The sequence below is a fragment of the Mesoplodon bidens genome (genome assembly GCF_964165515.1).
Source record: "Mesoplodon bidens genome assembly, chromosome: 2".
Classification (NCBI taxonomy): domain Eukaryota; kingdom Metazoa; phylum Chordata; class Mammalia; order Artiodactyla; family Ziphiidae; genus Mesoplodon; species Mesoplodon bidens.
Genome location: NC_138177.1, coordinates 154,014,509 through 154,034,020, shown reverse-complemented (window position 1 = coordinate 154,034,020; position 19,512 = coordinate 154,014,509). Strand labels below are relative to the sequence as shown.

General features: G+C 40.9%; 1 protein-coding gene across 4 annotated transcripts; it reads left to right on the top strand.

Annotated features, from left to right (window-relative positions):
- The first annotated feature begins 261 nt into the window (after window positions 1-261).
- ZFP69 (ZFP69 zinc finger protein) lies at window positions 262-15,171 on the top strand. 4 transcript variants are annotated; one of them, XM_081223908.1, is made up of 7 exons: window positions 262-901; window positions 2,036-2,519; window positions 3,883-3,968; window positions 9,960-10,086; window positions 10,422-10,517; window positions 12,432-12,539; window positions 13,895-15,171. In XM_081223908.1, the coding sequence occupies exons 2-7, from the start codon at window positions 2,393-2,395 to the stop codon at window positions 15,025-15,027; spliced, it is 1,677 nt and encodes a 558-aa protein (XP_081080034.1). In that variant the 5' UTR covers window positions 262-901; window positions 2,036-2,392; the 3' UTR covers window positions 15,028-15,171. The 4 variants fall into 4 exon arrangements, with proteins under 4 accessions (XP_081080034.1, XP_081080033.1, XP_081080035.1 ...); XM_081223907.1 differs by having other exon boundaries at window positions 10,419-10,517; XM_081223909.1 differs by lacking the exon at window positions 12,432-12,539 and having other exon boundaries at window positions 10,419-10,517.
- Window positions 15,172-19,512: the final 4,341 nt, after the last annotated feature.

Genomic DNA, 19,512 nt, shown 5'->3' with positions numbered 1-19,512 from the left:
ATGAATGAACGACAGAGAAAGGGCTTCCCGACCAGTAGAGCTGGGCGGGCCACCTAGTCTCTTGCGACCACAGTCAGGAAACGCAGGCGGTCCGCCTGGGTGGCCGCTGACCAGGGTCTGGCAGCCCTGGAGGCACGCGTGCCGTGGGGGAGTCCGGCAGAGTCCGGGTTCCGGGTTTTCAGGAGCGCCTGCCTCCCTGGAGAGGGCGGGGCCCTCGCGGCTCCCCGTGGGCGGAGCGGGCGGCCAGGCGTGCTGAGCCGCCGGAAGAAGGGCGGGCGCTGGGGTTTGTGGCTGCACCGCAGCATCTGGGGCTGCACCCCGAACCCGCCAGGGCCCGGGCGAGAGCGACCCGGGGCACGGGCAAAGGCCACGGCGCGCCGGGAGGGTGGAGGCGCCGGGACACCCGGGCTGCGGCCCAGGAGGCTGGGCGCCGGTGGGCCTGGCTGCTGCCACCGGGCCGGCATCAAAGCAGCGGCCAGCGAGCTGTATCCTCACCCGGGTCTGCAGGAAGCCGGTTCTGGGCACCCCTCGCATTGCGGCCCCCAAAGCCCCGCTCCCGGGGGTGCGGCCAGGAAAGGATACCTTGGAGGGGCGGTGGGTTCATCTGGTGCCGCAGCACCCGCCCTAGGCCGCCTCTCGGGAATTTGGAAAAGATTCCCCGGTCCCGTCCGGAGGCCGATAGTCCTCTGAGCTTCCGAAGGAAGCCTGCGTGAACGTTGGGCGTTTTAAAAAGAATCATTGTGTTGGGTGGGGATGTGGTCTGTCTATAAAAGGCGGGGAAAGAACAAAATCCGTCACCCACGGCCCTTCTCTAAAGAGACACCCTCTGGAGCTGAAAGCCTCAAGAACGGGCTCTCTCACGCCCCCATCTCTCGTCCTGCCAGCGTCCAAGGCCGGTCTGGTGAGTAGGAAGCTAAGCTGCCTGTGTCTGCAAGTCTCTAAGTCCGAGGGAGGCACGTCTGGGAGCAGTGAGAAGGGGCATCTCGAAATGAAGCTTCTCTGTTTTTAACCATTTCATAAGATTCGAAAGTTTCCTCGCTTTGGTAACAAGCCATTTTACTTTTTATCTATTCAGGGTTAGGATATTTTCCACATGCTCCTATCCATAGGATGCAGCTCCTTTCTCTGCATCAGTCACAGCTGAAAACAAGAAGCCAAACACCCTGCCCCACAAACTCCAAAAAGTTAGGCCAATTCCCTTTCCAGGGAGCTAGGACTATGACTGTTCTTGGGGCCGGGATACACTGGACCTGGTCGCTGTGGAGGCATATGTTCAGATGCCAGGGGTTTCAATGAGATGATGAATTTGGGCTGTTTCCAAATTTTCCTGCTACAAACAGTTATGCAGTAGTCCTCATTATATTCAAAGTACTATATTTTCTCCGTTTGAAGACATACCCCTCTCTCCCAATTGAACGTTTCTGAAAGCAGGATGTATCTTAACCCAGAGGTTAAAAGGACTTGCCAGCTGCTGGGCATCCACGTGGGTGGTGATGTGTCTGTCACTACTTGCCCGTGTGAAAACACAGCTATGTGATTATTCCATCAGTTGAGATACTTGAAGTTTAAATCAGATCTGTAATTGTTTTTAAAAAATAATTTTAAAAGGTAATGCTATGATTGCAACATTAAAGCAAAAGGTTTCTAATAATGTCTATGAAGGTACTGTATTCCCAACATTGTTACAGCCCTATGAAGTACATTTATTATCTGCATTTTTAGATGATGAGACAAGCTCAGAGAATTGAAGTGTCTTAGAGCTTTGAAGTGCAAGTGTCAGGATTCTAACCCAGGCTGTCTGGTTTCTAAGCTTGCCCTCTTAACTCCCAAGTCTGTATCCAGGCAGAAGATGCATGCAGCTTACAAGGAAGGAAGTCAAGGCAGGGACTGTGTATGTTTGTGTATCCTTGGTGTTTGTGTGTCACTGGCTGTTTATGAAAGTGTGTATAGAACTGGAAATTAAAGCCACATCCAAAGCACCAATTATACTTATTTCCACATTGATGCCACATCTTTGTTTTTGGATCTTTTGCAGTTCTAAATATATTTCTGCAAGTTCTGGAGTTCTAGCTGTATGATCAGTTTTCTGGATCCCTCCTCTCCTGCCTTTTGCTCCTCTGGAAGAATATGAAGAGGCATGTACTCAGACCTACTCAACCGGCCACCTCCCAAGCAGGCAGTACTTAATTTCAGAAAGGAGTCACTCTTTCAGGGCTGTTAAAGCCATATTAGCCTCTAGGAGCCCCCAGGTTCTGGTGCCGCAGGGACACGCCAAAGTCCTGAGGGCAGGAGATTGTGATCAGAGGAGGACCATACAGCTGTGAGGCATCTCAGCAGAGGCTCTGGCAGTGTCCTCCCCAGAAGTGGACAAGGCCAGTCGGGTGGCATCATCATGCTACAGCAGCTCCTGATTACCCTGCCCACTGAGGCCAGCACCTGGGTGAAGTTGCACCATCCACAGAAGGCCAAGGAAGGGGCGCCCCTGTGGGAGGACGTGACTAAGATGTTTAAAGGAGAAGGTGAGAGAGGCTGATGGAGGGGATGGAGGTAGAGGAAGGGGTCTCAGTTTGCTTGCAGAAAGATAGGTACACACGTCACTGAGGTGTCTCTAGGGGAGAAGATTGGAGGAAAGGAGGTCCTTGGGGCTCATGCTTATGGCTCTGGGGAAAGGGATAGCTGTGAGAGAAAATGTTGGGCTCTGAGCACTGGATCTTTGCGACACGTGTGCCATGCTGCTCCCATCTCGTGTCCTCGAATAAACACAGGACAGGAAGACAGAATTCAGGGTGTTCCCCACTAGCGGCTCCCAAGTGTGTAAGTGTGACTCACAGACATTGGGGTCAAAGGTTTCTACTTTCTTAAGCCCTCCAGTGGTTTTCCTTCACAAGTTTCAGTCATTTTAACCCCAAACCAATATTTTTTTCTTTCTTTTCATCTTCTGCCAGGAAGAAGGAATGACATGCTTAGTTACTGTCATTTTACCTTGAAATATATGAGTTCAGTGGGAAACAACATAACCAAGATTACACAGTATTTGGTGGTTGGGTCAGAATAGATGGGTGGACAGAGGAATTTGTATGTCTCATGTGGTCTCTTAGTTCATACCTATAACACTTCACATCCAGCTTGTATTTGTTATATTCTAACTCCGTCAGGCAGGGGACTCTGCTAAGCATCTTGATGGATGGAAAAATGAATAATGATCTCTAATGCTAATTATTAATTGATGGAGATAGACTCATATTCAGATCAAAAGAATAGAAAGTAGCCTAAATACATTCTATGGTAAAATTCTTTTGGAAGACAAGAGACAGGAAACATTCTTCTGATTGTACTTATCAGAGAAAATTTCACAAAGCAGATAGCATTGAATTGGGCCTTAAAAGATGTCTAAGTTTTTTTTACGGAAGAATTGAGGAAAAGATACAAAAGTGGGTACCTTGAAGAGTGGTTCAGAGAATGGAGACTGTTCTAGTCTAACTAAGGGTTAAGAATGTGGTCAGTGTATGTGTCCCACAGATAAAGGATGGTGGTTAGAGGAAACTAATGCTGGGAAAATGTGCTTCAGGCAGATTATAGAGTGCCTTGAAGTCCATGGGAGGTGTTTGTATTTTTCTTTCTTGTTGGGAACCTTTGAACAAAGGAGTGGCCTGGTAGGTCTGTGCTTTTGGACCAGCACTGGCCATTGGAAAAACATTAATGCCCAAAGCAGTGCCCTGCAGATCCTCCTCATTAAGGAGGCTCCAGTCTGCTCTTGAGTTGCTCTGAATGTCCCTCTGTGAATGTTTTGAGAGGGGGGCCATATTCAGCAGATCTACAGGCAGTTTTTCTATTTGGGGGGTTTGGGGAGATGCAAACTTTCTGGCTCTTTTCCTTCCTCAGCTCTGCTATCTCAGGATGCTGATGAGACCCAGGGAGAAAGTTTAAAGGATGAAGTGACTCCCGGGGCCCCGACAACAGACTCCCAGGTGGGTCGAAGTTTCCTGTCACTTTCTTGACATGCTTTTTGGTTTTTAAGATTATAACTTGCCCTTTTCTGGGGAGTTGGGGTATATTAAGGCTAACGAATTTCACCCAGGGAACTCAGTGCAAGTTAGTCTTTTACAGAAAACTGGGCCGCAGTGGCAGCAGTTTCCTTACTCATAGAAGACGCTTGTTTCTAACCAACATCTAGATCTAACGTTGTGCGAATTTTTGTAGAGAAAGCAAAATGAGTGATATAATTCTAGCCCCTAAAAACTTGGGACCTAAGATAAACCTCAATTTTAGAAAAATAATTTATTTATTTATTTTTGGCTGCATTGGGTCTTTGTTGCTGTGTGTGGGCTTTCTCTAGTTGGGGCGAGTGGGGGCTACTCTTCATTGCAGTGTGCGGGCTTCTCATTGCGGTGGCTTCTCTTGTTGCGGAGCATGGGCTCTAGGCGTGTGGGCTTCAGTAGTTGTGGCTTGTGGGCTCAGTAGTTGTGGCTCGTGGGCTCTAGAGCACAGGCTCAGTAGTTGTGGCGCACGGGCTTAGTTGCTCCGCGGCATGTGGGATCTTCCCGGACCAGGGATGGAACCCATGTCCCCTGCATTGGCAGGCGGATTCTTAACCACTGCACCACCAGGGAAGTCCGATAAACCTCAATTTTTATGAGTATTTCATACTCAAAAACAAACTTAGTGAGAATAGAGTTTTGACAGTTTTAGTGAGGTACATCTATCACTTCATGAGGTGGCCCTTAGAATAGTGTCTGGAGCAGAGGTCAAACTGCAGCCAAAGACGTGAGTAGAGAAGAAATGGTCAGGCCACAGAGCATACACATTAGACAGGTTGGGCGGTTACAACAGGGTGTGGAAACGGTGTCCTTACCACCTGGTAGAAGCATAGGTGAAACAGAAGGAAAACTGTAGAATAAATGAGAAAGGGAAGACTGTTAAAGAGGAGATGTTATTCGAGGACAAGAGAGTTTTAGGTGAGAACTTGGGTTCTGAAATTAGATGGTACAGGATTTGAACTCATCTCCTGTATTTACTTGCTCGGTGATTTTTTTCGCTGTTTACAATCCCAGTTTCCTCTGTTAATTCAGATGCTAACACCTGTTAGGATTGAAATGTATTCCAGGGTTATTTCTGGTAATATGGAAGAAGTAATAATATTCTAATTATTTGAAGAGGTATCTTATATCTACATTCCACTTATCTGGAATTCTTACCACCTGACATTTGTCAAAAACTGGTGGGATTCTTAGCACTGGGATAAGATTAAATTTCTTAAAATTGAGTTGTAATTTACATATAGGAAAATACACTTAAGAGAGTACATAGTTCTATTTTGACATATGTATATACCATGTAACCAAATCAAGATATAGAGCATTTCCACCATCTCAGAATGTTCCCTTGTGCCCCTTTCCAATTAAAACTGTGTTTTACCCCCAGTAGAGAGTACATGGGATCTCTGCATTATTTCTTACAACTGCATGTAAATCTACAATTAAAATTATATAATAAATCTGTAATCTCAAAATAAAAAGTTTACTTTAAAAAAGAATCCAAAAAAAAAAGAATTTATACACTGCAGTGGTTAGGTATAGTGCTCTACAAATGTCAGTTAGGTTAAGTTGGTTGATAGGTTGTTCAGACTTACATCCTTGATGAATTTTTGTCTACTTGTTCCATCATTTACTGAGAGGAGTGTTAAAATCTCTAATTATTATGGTTTCGTCTATATCTCCCTTTAGTTCTGTGAACTCTGCTTTATTTATTTATTTATTTTATTTTTTTTTCTTTCTTTTCTTTTTTTTTTTTTTTTTTTGCGGTACGCGGGCCTCTCACTGTTGTGGCCTCTCCCGTTGCGGAGCACAGGCTCCGGATGCGCAGGCTCAGCGGCCATGGCTCACGGGCTTAGTTGCTCCGCGGCATATGGGATCCTCCCAGACCGGGGCACGAACCCGTATCCCCTGCATCGGCAGGCGGACTCTCAACCACTGCGCCACCAGGGAGGCCCTGCTTTATTTATTTTGAATTCTGTTATCAGGTGCATAAACACATAGGATTGTTGTCTTCTTGATGGACTGACCATGTATCATTACGAAATGTCTCTTCTTTATGCCTCATAATAGTCTTTTTCCTAAGCCCACTTTGTCTGATTTAACATAGCTCCTCCAGTGTTTTTAGTTATTGTTGGTATAGGATAGCTTTTTCTCGTTCTTTTACTTTCTTTTTAAAAATTTATTTATTTATTTTTGGCTGCGTTGGGTCTTTGTTGCCGCGCCCAGGCTTTCTCTAGTTGTGGCGAGTGGGGGCTACTCTTCATGCAGTGCGCGGGCTTCTCATTGTGGTGGCTTCTCTTGTGGAGCATGGGCTCTAGGGTGCGCGGGCTTCAGTAGTTGTGGCATGTGGGCTCAGTAGTTGTGGTTTGTGGGCTCTAGAGTGCAGGCTCAGTAGTTGTGGCGCATGGGCTTAGTTGTTCTGTGGCATGTGGGATCTTCCCGGACCAGGGATCAAACCTGTGTCCCCTGCATTGGCAGGTGGATTCTTAACCACTGCGCCACCAGGAAAGTCCCTCATTCTTTTACTTAATTTATTTGTGCCTTTATATTTAAAGTGTGACCTTCTTAAATATAGCTGGGTTGTGCTTGCTTAGTACATTTACAGTTACATAATCATTGATATGGTGGGATTTAAGTGTATATTCTTGTTCTTTGTTTGCTATTTGTCAAATCTATTCTTTTGTTTCTTTATTCCTCTCCTGCCTTCTTTTGGATTGTGCAGTTTTTTTAGTATTCTATTTTATGTCCTCTAATGACTTTTTTAGCTGTACTTCTTTCATTTGTTTTTAGTGGTTGCTCTAGTTATTACAATATGCATTTTTCACATGTCACAGTTGAATTACTACTATACTCTTTCACATATAATTTGAAAGCCTTATTTTCCCATTTACTCTTCCCATTCTTTGTGTATTGTCATCATGCTTTTCACTTTACATCTTATACACCCCATAATACATTGTTCTTATTTTTGCTTTTAACAGTAAATTGTCTTATAAGAAATTAAGAAAAGGAAAAAAAACGAGCCTTTCATCTTTGCACACATTTACCAATTCAAGCACTTTTCATTCCTTCCTTTAGTTCCAAGTTTTTTTTTTTTGAACTTTTGAATTTTATTTTATTTATTTTTTATACAGCAGGTTCTTATTAGTTGTCTATTTTATACATATTAGTGTATATATGTCAATCAGTATCTCCCAATTTATCCCACCACCAAGTTCCAAGTTTCTAACTGACATTATTTCCCTTCAGCCTAAAGAATGTCATTTAGCATTTCCTGTAGTGGGGGTGTTCTGATGATGAATTCTCACAGCTTTGGTGATCTAAAAATGTCTTTATATGGTCTTCCTATTTGAGAATCTTTTACTGAGTATAGAATTCTAGGGTGACTGGTTTTTCTTTTAAGCACTTTAAAGATGTTCCATGATTTTGTGGCTTGTATTGTTTCAGATGAGAAGTCAGCTATTATTCTTATTCTTTCCCCAGATGTGACATGTCTTTCTGTTTGTTCCTTTGTTTTATACCAACTTTTCTTGGGTTTTTTTGTTCCTCCTTTCCTACCTTTTTTTCACTACTTTTATGTTCTTCCCTTTTATCTTTGCTCTTCAGCAGTTTTAATGATGTGCATAGACATGATATTCTCTGAATTTCCCCCCCACCCATGGAGGGTTTGCTGGCTTTTGGATTTGTGGGTTGAGTTTTTACTCAAATTTGGAAATTTTTCAGCCTTTATTTCTTCAAATATTTTTTTCTGCTCGTTCTCTCTTCTCCTTCTTAGATTTTCATTACATGTATATTAGACTACTTGATATTATCCCAAGATTTTTTGGGTTTTTTTGTTTTTCTTTTTCTCTCTTGGTGCTTCCATTTGAATACTATCTGTTGACCTGTGTTAAGTTTCACTGATTTTGTCTTCATCAGGGTCCATCTGTTGTTAAGCCCATCCAGTGGATCTTTCAGATATTGTATTTTTCACTTGTATAATTGTCTTTTAGTTCTTTTTTATCATTTCTATCTCTCTCCTCAATTAACCCCACATTTTCACCTATTCTATCCATATTTTATTGTAAATTCTTCAACATATATTTTATTTTTTTAATAAATTTATTTATTTATTTATTTATTTTTGGCTGCGTTGGGTCTTCATTGCTGTGTGCAGGCTTTCTCTAGTTGCAGGGAGTGGGGGCTACTCTTCCTTGTGGTGCGCAGGCTTCTCGTTGTGGTGGCTTCTCTTGTTGTGGAACATGGGCTCTAGGGCACGCAGGCTTCAGTAGTTGTGATCTAGGGCACGCAGGCTTCAGTAGTTGTGATGCACGGGCTTAGTTGCTCTGCAGCATGTGGGATCTTCCTGGACCAGGGCTTGAACGTGTGTCCCCTGAATTGGCAGGCAGGTTCTTAACCACTGTGCCACCAGGGAAGCCCTCTTCAACATATATTTTAATAATTTCTTTAAACTTCTTTTCTGCTAATTCCAATGACTTGGTTACCTAGGTGTTTGCTTCTTATGTTTTTATTTTCTTGATTATTGGTCAGATATTCCTCCTTCGTTATATGCCTAATAATTTTTTATTGTTGTTCAGATATTGTGTATAAAAGAACGGTGGAGGATGAAATATACATAGATAGGTCCATTTCTCCATCAGCCTGGAAGGACGTTGGTGTTGAGGTGAATAACTACCATGGTTTCCAGTTCTTTGATGAAACCTCAGATGCATGGCCTCCTGGCCAAGCATCTGCTATTTCATACTGTTAGAGCATTCATTGTATCCCTGGGGTTTGCAGCTTTCTACAGGATTGCTTTGGCTGAACCAAGAAAGAAGGCATATGCAGACTTCTACAGAAATTGTGGTTCCATGAAAAATTTTGAGGCGATGAGGAAGGCTGGTATCTTTCAGATTGCAAAGTGATTTTAGAATGTCAAGAATTTATTTGGGTTGAGTTGCATGAAGTTTGTCACTGACCTGTGTTCCTGAACTATGAAACATGAATATCTGGGCTAAGGAATAATTTCTCTTGTTAAATAAACAATTAACAAATAAAGGTAGATATGGATAGGTAGATACATGGATATAGTCTGTTTATTTCTTTTGTTTGTTCCATTTATTTACAGAAGACTCTAAGCCTTTTCCTCTGACTGGTGGTTAAGGTGAGGGACTGATTATTCATATTTTTCCTAGAGCTGTGGCTGAGCTCTGGCTGAGATACACTTTAATTTGATTGAGTTCACTTCTGATTAACCCAACTACCAGTGCCCCATGCCACCACTGCTGAGGGGCCGATCCTTTTTACCTCTTCGGTATTTGAGCTAGAGAGGGGTTAGACCACAGTTCCAGACAGTTTTGTTCACCTTGCATTAAACTCCAGCAGGGCCCCAGAATTTCAACTCAGCAGGGATGCACTAGTCTTTGTGACAGTAAGTGCTAAAAGCCTCTCTCTTCCCTCCCCCGGCCCCTCTGATCTCATCTCCTTGCATTCCCCTTCACTAGCCCACCTCCAGCAATGCTGGCTACTCTCCTCTTCCTCAGACAAGCCAAGGACACTCTCACCTCAGGTCCTTTGTCCCCATCTGGAAGGCTCTCCCCTCAGATTTCCACGTGGCTCTTCCTCACTGAGTTCATGTCTCTGTTCAAATATCACCCTTTTAGGAAGGCCTTCCCCAGCCACCCTACGTGAAAGATCCTCCCCATCCTCACTGTGGCTCTCCCTGTTCCCCTTATCCTGCTTAATTTTTTTCTAAGACATATATGACCATCTGTCCTTCTATATGTTTAATTATTTATGGTAGTCTCCGAGAATCACCAAACAGATCCAGAGGAGGCTCCCAGTGAAACTAGTTTAGAATCTCTCAGAATTTAGAATACTGTAAGAACATCTTGGATCTTGATGGAGGTGGTCTCAGACTGAAAAGGAACATATTTGATATCCTAGGAACTGTTGACCTTCAAGGACATATCTGTGGACTTCACCCAGGAGGAGTGGGGGCAGCTGGCCCCTGCTCACCAGAATCTGTACCGGGAGGTGATGCTGGAGAACTATGGGAACCTGGTCTCAGTGGGTAAGCATGGGTTACACATACGTCCCGAAACCTGCCCATTACAGGACAGTCACTATTCCTAAATTATTAAATGCTGTAGATTCCCTGGAGCCTGGCCTTGGGTTCTGTGTTGGAGATAGATGTCTCATTCCTTTGAAAATCAAGCCAGAGCATACCTGAATCTCCTCCCTTGGGGGAACAGTTTTACTTTGTAGAGTGAGAACAGAAAAAAAATGCTGTGGTGCCCCTTTCTGTTTTCAGAGACCCTAAATACCAGAGGATTGGAACTACATTCCAGGGATGGTTCTTAGACCTCAGTATAAATATTTATACCCTTTTTTTCACTCCATAAGTAGGATGTCAACTTTCCAAACCTAGTGTGATTTCCCAGTTGGAGAAAGGAGAAGCGCCATGGATGACAGAGAAAGAAGGCCCAGGAGATCCCAGTTCAGGTGAGACCAAGGCAGATGGTGCCTTTCAATATGTAGGCCAGAGCGCCCAGCATCTTCCCAGGCTGCGGGAAGGCAGAGAGGGTGGACAGGCATGCACTGAACCCGATTTTACCCCTCCCTTTGCATGCCTTTCCTTCACCTAACCTTGCAAAAGTCTCTGAAGTTGGAGGGAAAAGAGTCTTCTCTTCATTAAGGTTAAACTTGATTTTCCTTCTTTCTTCAGTATCCTAAAGTCTGCCAGTCGAAAGCTCCTTTCCCTAAGCAGTCAGATGTACGTGGTCTCTCCTCAAAGAAAACAGATCTCTTTTCAGGGCTCTCACTGCATTCTACAAATCTTTAATCTTCTCTCTTGCATTCTATTTCTACTTTTCACCAATTTTTCAGTTTACAATCCTAGCTTTGATTCTCACTCTCCCTTTAACTCAAGTATCTTTATTTATTGTAATAACTATTTTATGGAAAGTCCTGCAAGAGAAATTACCACAGGATTCCTTCTCATCAAATCCAATGGTTTTTAACAATCTCCTTAAACTTTGCTTTTATTATGAAATATTTTAGATATTCAGAAAGGCATAGAGAACATTATAATAAATTTCTATGTAACTTCCACCTAGATTAAGAAATAAAACAGAGTTTAAGCCCCGCTATTCCCCTCCTACCTTTTGAAACAACCAACTCTTCTGAGTTTAAATATTTTCATTTGTATATGTATCTTCATACTTGTATTGCATGTGTATATCCCCAAGCAATATAAAATGCTGTTTTGCATGTTCTTATTCTTTAAATAAATGGTATATATACTTTTCCACTTGCTTTTCTCATTCAACACCGTTGATATTTATCCATATTGTTCTGGTTCATTCATTTCTGTTGAATTAATAAAGCACAATTTATCCATTTTCCTGTTGATAGACATTTGTACTGTTTCTAAATTTGGGGATTACAAAGATACTGGAGTAAAACTTTGTGTAAAGCTTCTCATGTTTCTCTGAGATATTTGATAGAAGCAGACTTGTTGGGTCACCTTCATTTTGCTAGGTTTTACAGAACTGTTCTTCAAACTAGTTGCACCGATTAGTACTCCTATCAGCAGGTTTTGAGAGGTTCCAGAACTCAGCATCTTTGTCAACACTTGGCATTGTCAAAGTTTCACATTTTTATAAATTCAGTGGGTGAATATCTTGTTGGTTTTTTCCATTTTCCTGATTACTAATAAGAGGGAGCATATTTTTCATGTTTATTGGCCATCTATCCAGGATTCCTTTTCTGTAAATTACTTGTTTATATCCTTTGTGAATTTTTATATTATCTTTTTCCCTTATTGATTTATAGGAAAAAATATATATTATTTTATATCTTTAAGATTTTGATTTTCATACTTAGGTTAAATCTGAATTTATTTTATATGTAGTATGAGGTGAGGTTCTAGTTTAACTTTTTACATGTGGATAATCAGTCCAAGAACCAATTATTGAATAGTTAATGCCACTCTGTCACCTGCCAAGTTTCTAATGCCAGGCTCTTAATTACTATATTTCATAGTGAGACTTAATATCTTATTCTTCAAAATTGTCCTGGCTACTGTTAGCCCCTTGCTTTTCCATATGAATTATATAATGAGTGCATCAATTACACACACACACACACACACATAAAAATACGCTGGTGGTATTTTGATTGGAATAGAATTGAATTTATAGATCAATTTGGGAGGGAATTGATATTATGATATTGAGTCCTACTGTCCAGGAATGTGGTATATTGCTCCACTTACTGATATTTCCTAATTTTTTTAAAATAAAGGATTTTCCCCCATAAAAGTCTTGTACACATTGCACATCTTTTGTCAGATTCATCCTGAAGAGCTTATATTTTATTGCTATTTTATTTTATTTTTTTGGCCACCCTGCACAGCTGGTGGGATCTTAGTTCCCCAACCAGGGATCGAACCCGGGCCTTTGGCAGTGACAGCACGGAGTCCTAACCACTGGACCGCCAGGGAATTCCCTGCTATTTTAAATGGTATAAATTTTTTCAATTATGTTTTCTCTTTTTTGCTAGTGTGTAATAACATAACCGGTTTTGATCTTCTAGCCAGCCACCTTGTTTCACTCTGTTATTAATTCCAATAATTTGTACCTTCTCCTGGGTTTTCTCTTTTTCAACTTATAATAATGAAAATAATAATAATAGCTACCATGAATGTTCTTTCCTTGCCTCTGGATGAAATCTCAGAGAGGTCCCATAGGTGGTCCAGTCCCTTTAAATAATAAGAACAGTCTGATTTTAGTGAAATGTGTAATTCAGTATAATAATAAAAACTCCCAACTTCAAAGTTATATCTTCTCTCCTCCCCTAGCTTGGGCCTGCTTCAGCTTGGATACCGAATTGGGAAGGGGTCATAGATGGCCTGTTCTCTCCTCCCCTGTCTCCTTCTTCTCCTCTTCCTTCTCCCTGATCCAGGACCAGAATCAGGGGCCTGCAGAACATAGACTTTATTTTTGCATCTATTCATTTAGAATTTGGAATTTGGAAGTACCGCTGATCCTTCTGTGTTAACCAAAAATCCTACAAGAAGTTATACTTTTCAGGAATGTGGAACTGTCAGTTGAAATATTAGTAATGGTGCAATAAATTATTTTTAAAAAACAGTCAGAATTTTAAATATCCTTTAAAGAAAGGATATTTTCATAGAACATAGCAATAGTAGCAACATAGTAGCAACAAGTCTGGGTTTCTTACAAGTCTCCTTTGTATAATTAACACTTCCTGGGACAGATTAATAACTACAGGAAGCAGAACAATATGTAGATATTAATATAAGCTTCAGTAAAAGACAGCTTGACATTCTTGTGAATGTTCTTCAAATTTTTTTGTTTGTTTGTTTTTTGGCCACACCATGCAGCTTGCGGGATCTTAGCTCCCTGACCAGGTATTGAACCCGAGCCCTTGGCAGTAAAAGCAGAGTCCTAACCACTGGACCACCAGAGAATTCCCTCAAACCTTATTTTTGAACTAGCTGGAGTGGGAAGAGGGAAATCTTTTTACCTTTCTGAGAATGTTTTCCAACAATAGTTATCAATTAAAAAGACACTGTTAAGACATAGCCCTGAAACTTCATTATTTAGTATTAATAGAAAGAAGAGGCCTAAAATATTCAAATTTTTACCCTATATATAAAATCACATTTTACCTGGTTCATTGTTTCTTAATTTCCTATTACCTCTCCAGACTGCCTAACCATATTTAAATATACTCAAAACTTCATGTACTTTATATGTATTGTTATCTAAATCTCTAGTCCATACCCAGTATAATAATTGATTTTTCAAAGCATAATGAATATGAGTTATTTGCATTTTTTCCATTTCTTTCAGACTTGAGTAAAACAGAAACAGCTGCGTCAACTGCAAACAATGACGTTTTACAGGAACAGTTCTATCATGGCATGATGATGGAAAGGTTCATGAGGGATGATGTCATTTATTCCACATTGAGAAAAGTCTCAAAATATGATCATGAGTTAGAAAGCCACCAGGATAGCCATGGAAGAGATGTGAGACAAACCATCTTGACCCATAAGAAGAGAGGCCAAGAAACTTACAAATTTGGCAAAAATATTGTGAGTTCAAATGCTGTTATAGAACAGAGGCACCATAAATATGACACACCTAGAAAGAGAAACAAATACAAATCAGATTTGATTAATCATCCAACAAGTTACATAAGAACAAAAACCTATGAATGTAATATATGTGAAAAAGTCTTCAAACAACCCATTCACCTTACCGAACACATGAGAATTCATACTGGTGAGAAACCTTTCAGATGTAAGGAATGCGGAAGGGCCTTTAGTCAAAGTGCATCCCTTACCACACACCAAAGAATCCATACTGGTGAGAAACCCTTTGAATGTGAAGAATGTGGCAAAGCCTTCAGACATCGCTCATCTCTTAATCAACATCATAGAACTCACACTGGTGAGAAACCCTATGTATGTGATAAATGTCAGAAAGCTTTCAGCCAGAACATTAGCTTGATCCAACATTTGAGAACTCATTCTGGAGAGAAACCCTTTACATGCAATGAATGTGGGAAAACCTTTAGACAGATTAGACACCTTAGTGAACATATAAGAATTCATACTGGGGAGAAGCCCTACGCATGCACCACATGTTGTAAAACCTTTAGTCATAGAGCTTATCTAACGCATCACCAGAGAATCCATACTGGGGAGAGACCCTACAAATGTAAGGAATGTGGGAAAGCCTTTAGGCAAAGGATACACCTTAGCAACCATAAAACTGTTCATACAGGAGTGAAAGCGTATGAATGCAACCGCTGTGGAAAAGCCTACAGGCATGATTCATCCTTTAAGAAACATCAGAGGCATCACACAGGAGAAAAACCTTATGAATGTAATGAATGTGGAAAAGCCTTCAGCTATAATTCATCACTTACTCGACACCATGAAATACACAGGAGAAATGCCTTCCCGAATAATGCCTAAAAACAGATTATTCAACATGAAGAAAATCCAGGTCTAAATCAGTGATTCTGTGCTTTGAATTTCAGGACTCTAAATTGGAGGAATTGACATAATGATGCCAACTTCTAATTTTGCCCATTGTGTAAATAAACATTACATTGATAACTACTGTCTACTGATATCTCCACACAAAGTACTTAATCAAGAATAAAAGATGGCCCTTCAAATTAAATTCAACAATATAGAAAATTCACACATTATTACTTTTATGATTTCATGGTAGATTAATAAATTATTCATCATGGGCATTCACTGATTTACAGACCAGCATTTTGGAACTACTGTTTAAAACATCACCACCCCTATATTTTTTTAATTAAAAAAATGTTTTTTGATGGGGAAAACTTTCACATGGTATAAACTTCAAAAGGTACAGTCAGTTGTGTAAGTGAAAAGACTTCTTCCTCCATCCCCCATCACAAAATTCTACTAGAGGCAACCATTTTTTATAACTAAGTTTTTTTTACACCCTTCCAGAGATCTTTCTGTTTAAATCCAAGAGAATACATATATACATTTCTTACCTTTTAAGCATAAATGGCAGCCCCCCATACAAACACATATTACTTTTATTACTTCACTGTATATCATGGAGGTCACTCCATATCAGTAAACAAAATGCCTCCTCATTCTTTTTTTATAGCTGATAGTATTCCATGGTTTGAATGTACTTTAGCTACTTCACTATAGGTGGATTTTTGAATTTCCAATCTTTTATTTATATGATGTTGCAATGAATAGTCTTGTGCATTTTTATTTCTCACAATGTGAGTACATGCATAGGGTAAATTCCTAGAACAGGAATTTCTGTGCTAAAGGGTATGCACATTTGTATGATGGATACTGCCAAATTGACCTTCATAGAGGTTGGACCAATTTATTTTCCCACCAGCAAGATACAGAACTGTGGGAACCATATCTGGTGCTGAAGCATCTCCTGAGCCAACAGCCCCATCATCCATTAAAGAAGTATCAGCTTCTCTCAATAACATAGCCTAGAAGTACCAGCCGAGCTGCCTCCCCATAAACAGCGGCACTTGCCATCCCTGGAGCCAGAGAGAAATCTGCATGTTATCAAATAGCAGCCAGATCCACCAAAGTCTCAGCTGCAGAAGGAGAAGACATCTCTCCACCAACTGTTACAGCCCCTGACTTCTGAGTCTGGAACTGTCTGATGAATTAGAGTTCCTTTAAAGAGACTGATCCACCTGCCTTAGCAAGTGTAATCTTGGCTGCAACCCCTTTGAAATGGAGGAAAACTGACAATGGAGTCAGGGTACTTAATATAGCAGGATATACCACGGCTGATGAACTGACCATACGTAGCATTTTACAGGATGGCTATGTTAGAGAGTTACAGTTCACATGTGAAAGGAGACAGAAACAAGGTAGGACACGACTTTCTAATTAATAAACATTAATTAATGAAGAGAGCATTAATTAATTAGTTGACATTGCTTATTATGTGTGAAAGCTGAGTGCCAAGGTCAGGACCACAGTAATTTTGTACATGTTCATTTTTCATTCTGGTAAAGTTTTATTAAAGTTTTAGTGATTCTGTGAAATGTTGATGGATTTCCCCTCATCTTCATCCCCACAGCCACTACTCAGTTATAAACCAAAGCCTGGCACTTAAGATCCTTCATTACATCTAGTGCTACCTTACAGCTTCCTCTTCCATTTACTTATCTCCTTCCCATATGGGCTCTGACTACACTCAAATATATTAGTTGAGAATCTTTAAGTTACAAGTAACAGAAATCAACTGAAGTTAGTTAAGTCTCAAAGAGAGGTGTTAATAGAGGGATGTTGGGGTATCTCATGGAATTCAGGGCAGCGATACATTATAACAGTGGTCTGAGACCAGGATCTGAAACGCTTTGGAAAACCCAGGCAGTTTTCTCTCCATCTCCGACCTCTGCTTCTTGTGTTTTCTTCATTCTGGCTTTTCTTTTTTGTTTTCAACACCTCGTTGCAAATCACAGTTACCATCAGCTTTAGATTTTACATATATTCAGTTTCCATCACTCAGAGAAAAACTGTCTTCTCTTTCTCATTTATCTCAAAATCATGGGGAAGCTCTCTTACTGGCCCAGCTAGGTCAGGTGCCCACTGCTAAACAAGTCAACTGTAGGCAGAGATCTCAGCTTCTGTGGGAACCATGTGGATGGTGTGGTGGTGAATGGGGCGGGAGTGGGGGTGGGCTGAAGGGACAGGAGAGCAAAAGAAAGGGTTACTGTTCATAGCATTCCAGATCCTACTCACTCTTCAATGCTGGCTCATCAGATCAGAACTTTAGGACTGGAAAGGATCTAGGAACTCACCTAATTGAAACCTCTCTCTTTATAGATGAAGAAATGGAGACTCCCCTTGGTTAATTACTCACATCTTTTCACCTAAGTCATATTTTTGAGCATTTTTTCCTCTAAGTTTGTTAGCCTGGCTTTCCAAACACTTGTCCTTAATGGCTGAACATAGCTGCTTTTCGCCATTGTAAGAGTTTTACTTCTCAGATCTATTGCCCCAAGGAGGTCTTTCATAAATTATGCTTCAGAGCCTACCCACTGGCTTTGCCTTTTATCAGTGCTTATTCATTCATTCGATTTATCCCACAGGCACTTCTCCTTCTGTTGGTTATGTGAATGTTCTTCCCCTGAACTGTGTCCTTAGACATAATTCTCTTCTCAAGCTAGACATTTTGTCTGATCTTGTTAACATCCCAACGCCTCTTACATCTACATCTATGTCTTACAAATCTCTCCTGAGTTCCAGGAGAAAACATTATGTTCAATATCCCACTGGATATCTCCACTTGGGTAACTCATAGTCACCTCAAAGTCAGTGTGTCCAAAACTCAACTCAGTTTTTTCAATAAAATCTGTATTCCTTAATCCAGGAAGTGGTATCACCACTCATCCAATTCTCCAGTTTAAACTTCTCCCTCTCATCCATCACATTTCCCAATCAATCACCAGGTCCTATCCATTGTTTAGGATCTCTTCAGTTTATATCCTCTGCTGTATTCCCATTGTCAGTACTTTAATCAGGCTCTTAGCATTTCCTAACTGCTTAAATAGATTCCCAAATATTTTTTCTATATCTAATCTGGACTCATCTCTCTATCGTCCCCACTGCTGCTAGAGTGGTCACACTAAAACATATAACTAATCAAATTATTGCTTGAAATCCCTCAATTGTTTCTTATAACTTGAAGCTAAATGTCAGATTCCTTAGTAGCATACTTGGTATAGAGCACTGCCTATTTTTCTAGTAGTGGCTCCCAAATTTCCCCCCAAGCGTACTTCTCTCCAGCCATAAACATCTTATGGTCCTCCAAATATTCCATGCTATTTCATGGCTTCTGGTGATCAACTATGCTATTTTTTTCCTCCTTCTGCCTAACTTCTTTGTTAGCTCCTACTCATCCTCCCAGATTTAGTTTGTGTCACATCTTCAGGGAATACTACACAAAATCTATGAAGTTTTGGATGAACAATTGAAGGCTTGGCTGAATTTATTAAATAAATATTTAGGCCTTATCCTACAGGATTTTTGACTAGAGAGTGATAGCAAGGGATTTTAATTTTATAAAATTACTCTGGAATCACTATGGAGGACCATGGCTCAACATGAAGCAATAGCCAGGGCTATTCAACTTCAATTTGCTTCACACTGTTGCTTGCTACACTTCCTTCTTTTCTTACCCTGGCTACCATGGGTTTGCACCTAAAAAAAAAAAAAATCATCAAATCCTTGCCTCAGGCTCTGTTTTCTTGAAGACTCTGGTTAAGACAAGCACACAGCCCCAGTTTGAGTAATCAGGGCCAATTGGACAATTTCTGGACTTATCTTTGAGGTATTAGGGAATGGACTTCCTTTTTTTCCACTGGACACAAATCTGGAAGACTGTGCCCTGGAAGCTACTGGCAGTGGAAGAGGAGGAAGACTACCTATAAATGCAAAAACACAGAGGAAACAGATCCAAGAAATGGAGAGAGAAAACTCAGTTCTGGTCTCACTGTTTGACATCTGGATCAAGCCTCACCTGAAGCTAGAGCTCCTGGGTTTTCAAACTGATAAATGAATAAACCCTAATTGATTCAAGAGTTCAAATGTCCTACATCTGAGGCTGCCTGTTTTAGCAGAAGCATGGCCCAGTCTTACATCCTTAACTCATTCCCAGCTCCCCCAACTTCCTAGCTTAGGGCTACCTTTTCTGGCTTTCTCCAACAAAGCAACGTCCTTTTCAATTACCAGAAACTGGTGTTTGGCTAAAGAGAGGCTGACCTTAATACTGGGAAGAGAAGATTCTCAAATACAGATTATCAGTGGGTTTCTCTTAAGCATATAAAAATTATGTCAATAATTGTTCTAGCACCTGTAAGGAACACAAACTTGAGCAAGATAAATTCCCTGCCCTTAGGTCTGATGCTCAAGAGCAGCACT

Excerpts from the sequence above, each read along its gene's own strand:
- ZFP69 (XM_081223907.1), top strand. The coding sequence starts at position 2,393 with ATGCTACAGCAGCTCCTGATTACCCTGCCCACTGAGGCCAGCACCTGG. Across the intron at positions 2,520-3,882 it reads TAAGATGTTTAAAGGAGAAG|CTCTGCTATCTCAGGATGCT; the intron begins GTGAGAGAGGCT and ends TTCCTTCCTCAG. Across the intron at positions 12,540-13,894 it reads ATTCCCTGCTATTTTAAATG|ACTTGAGTAAAACAGAAACA; the intron begins GTATAAATTTTT and ends CATTTCTTTCAG.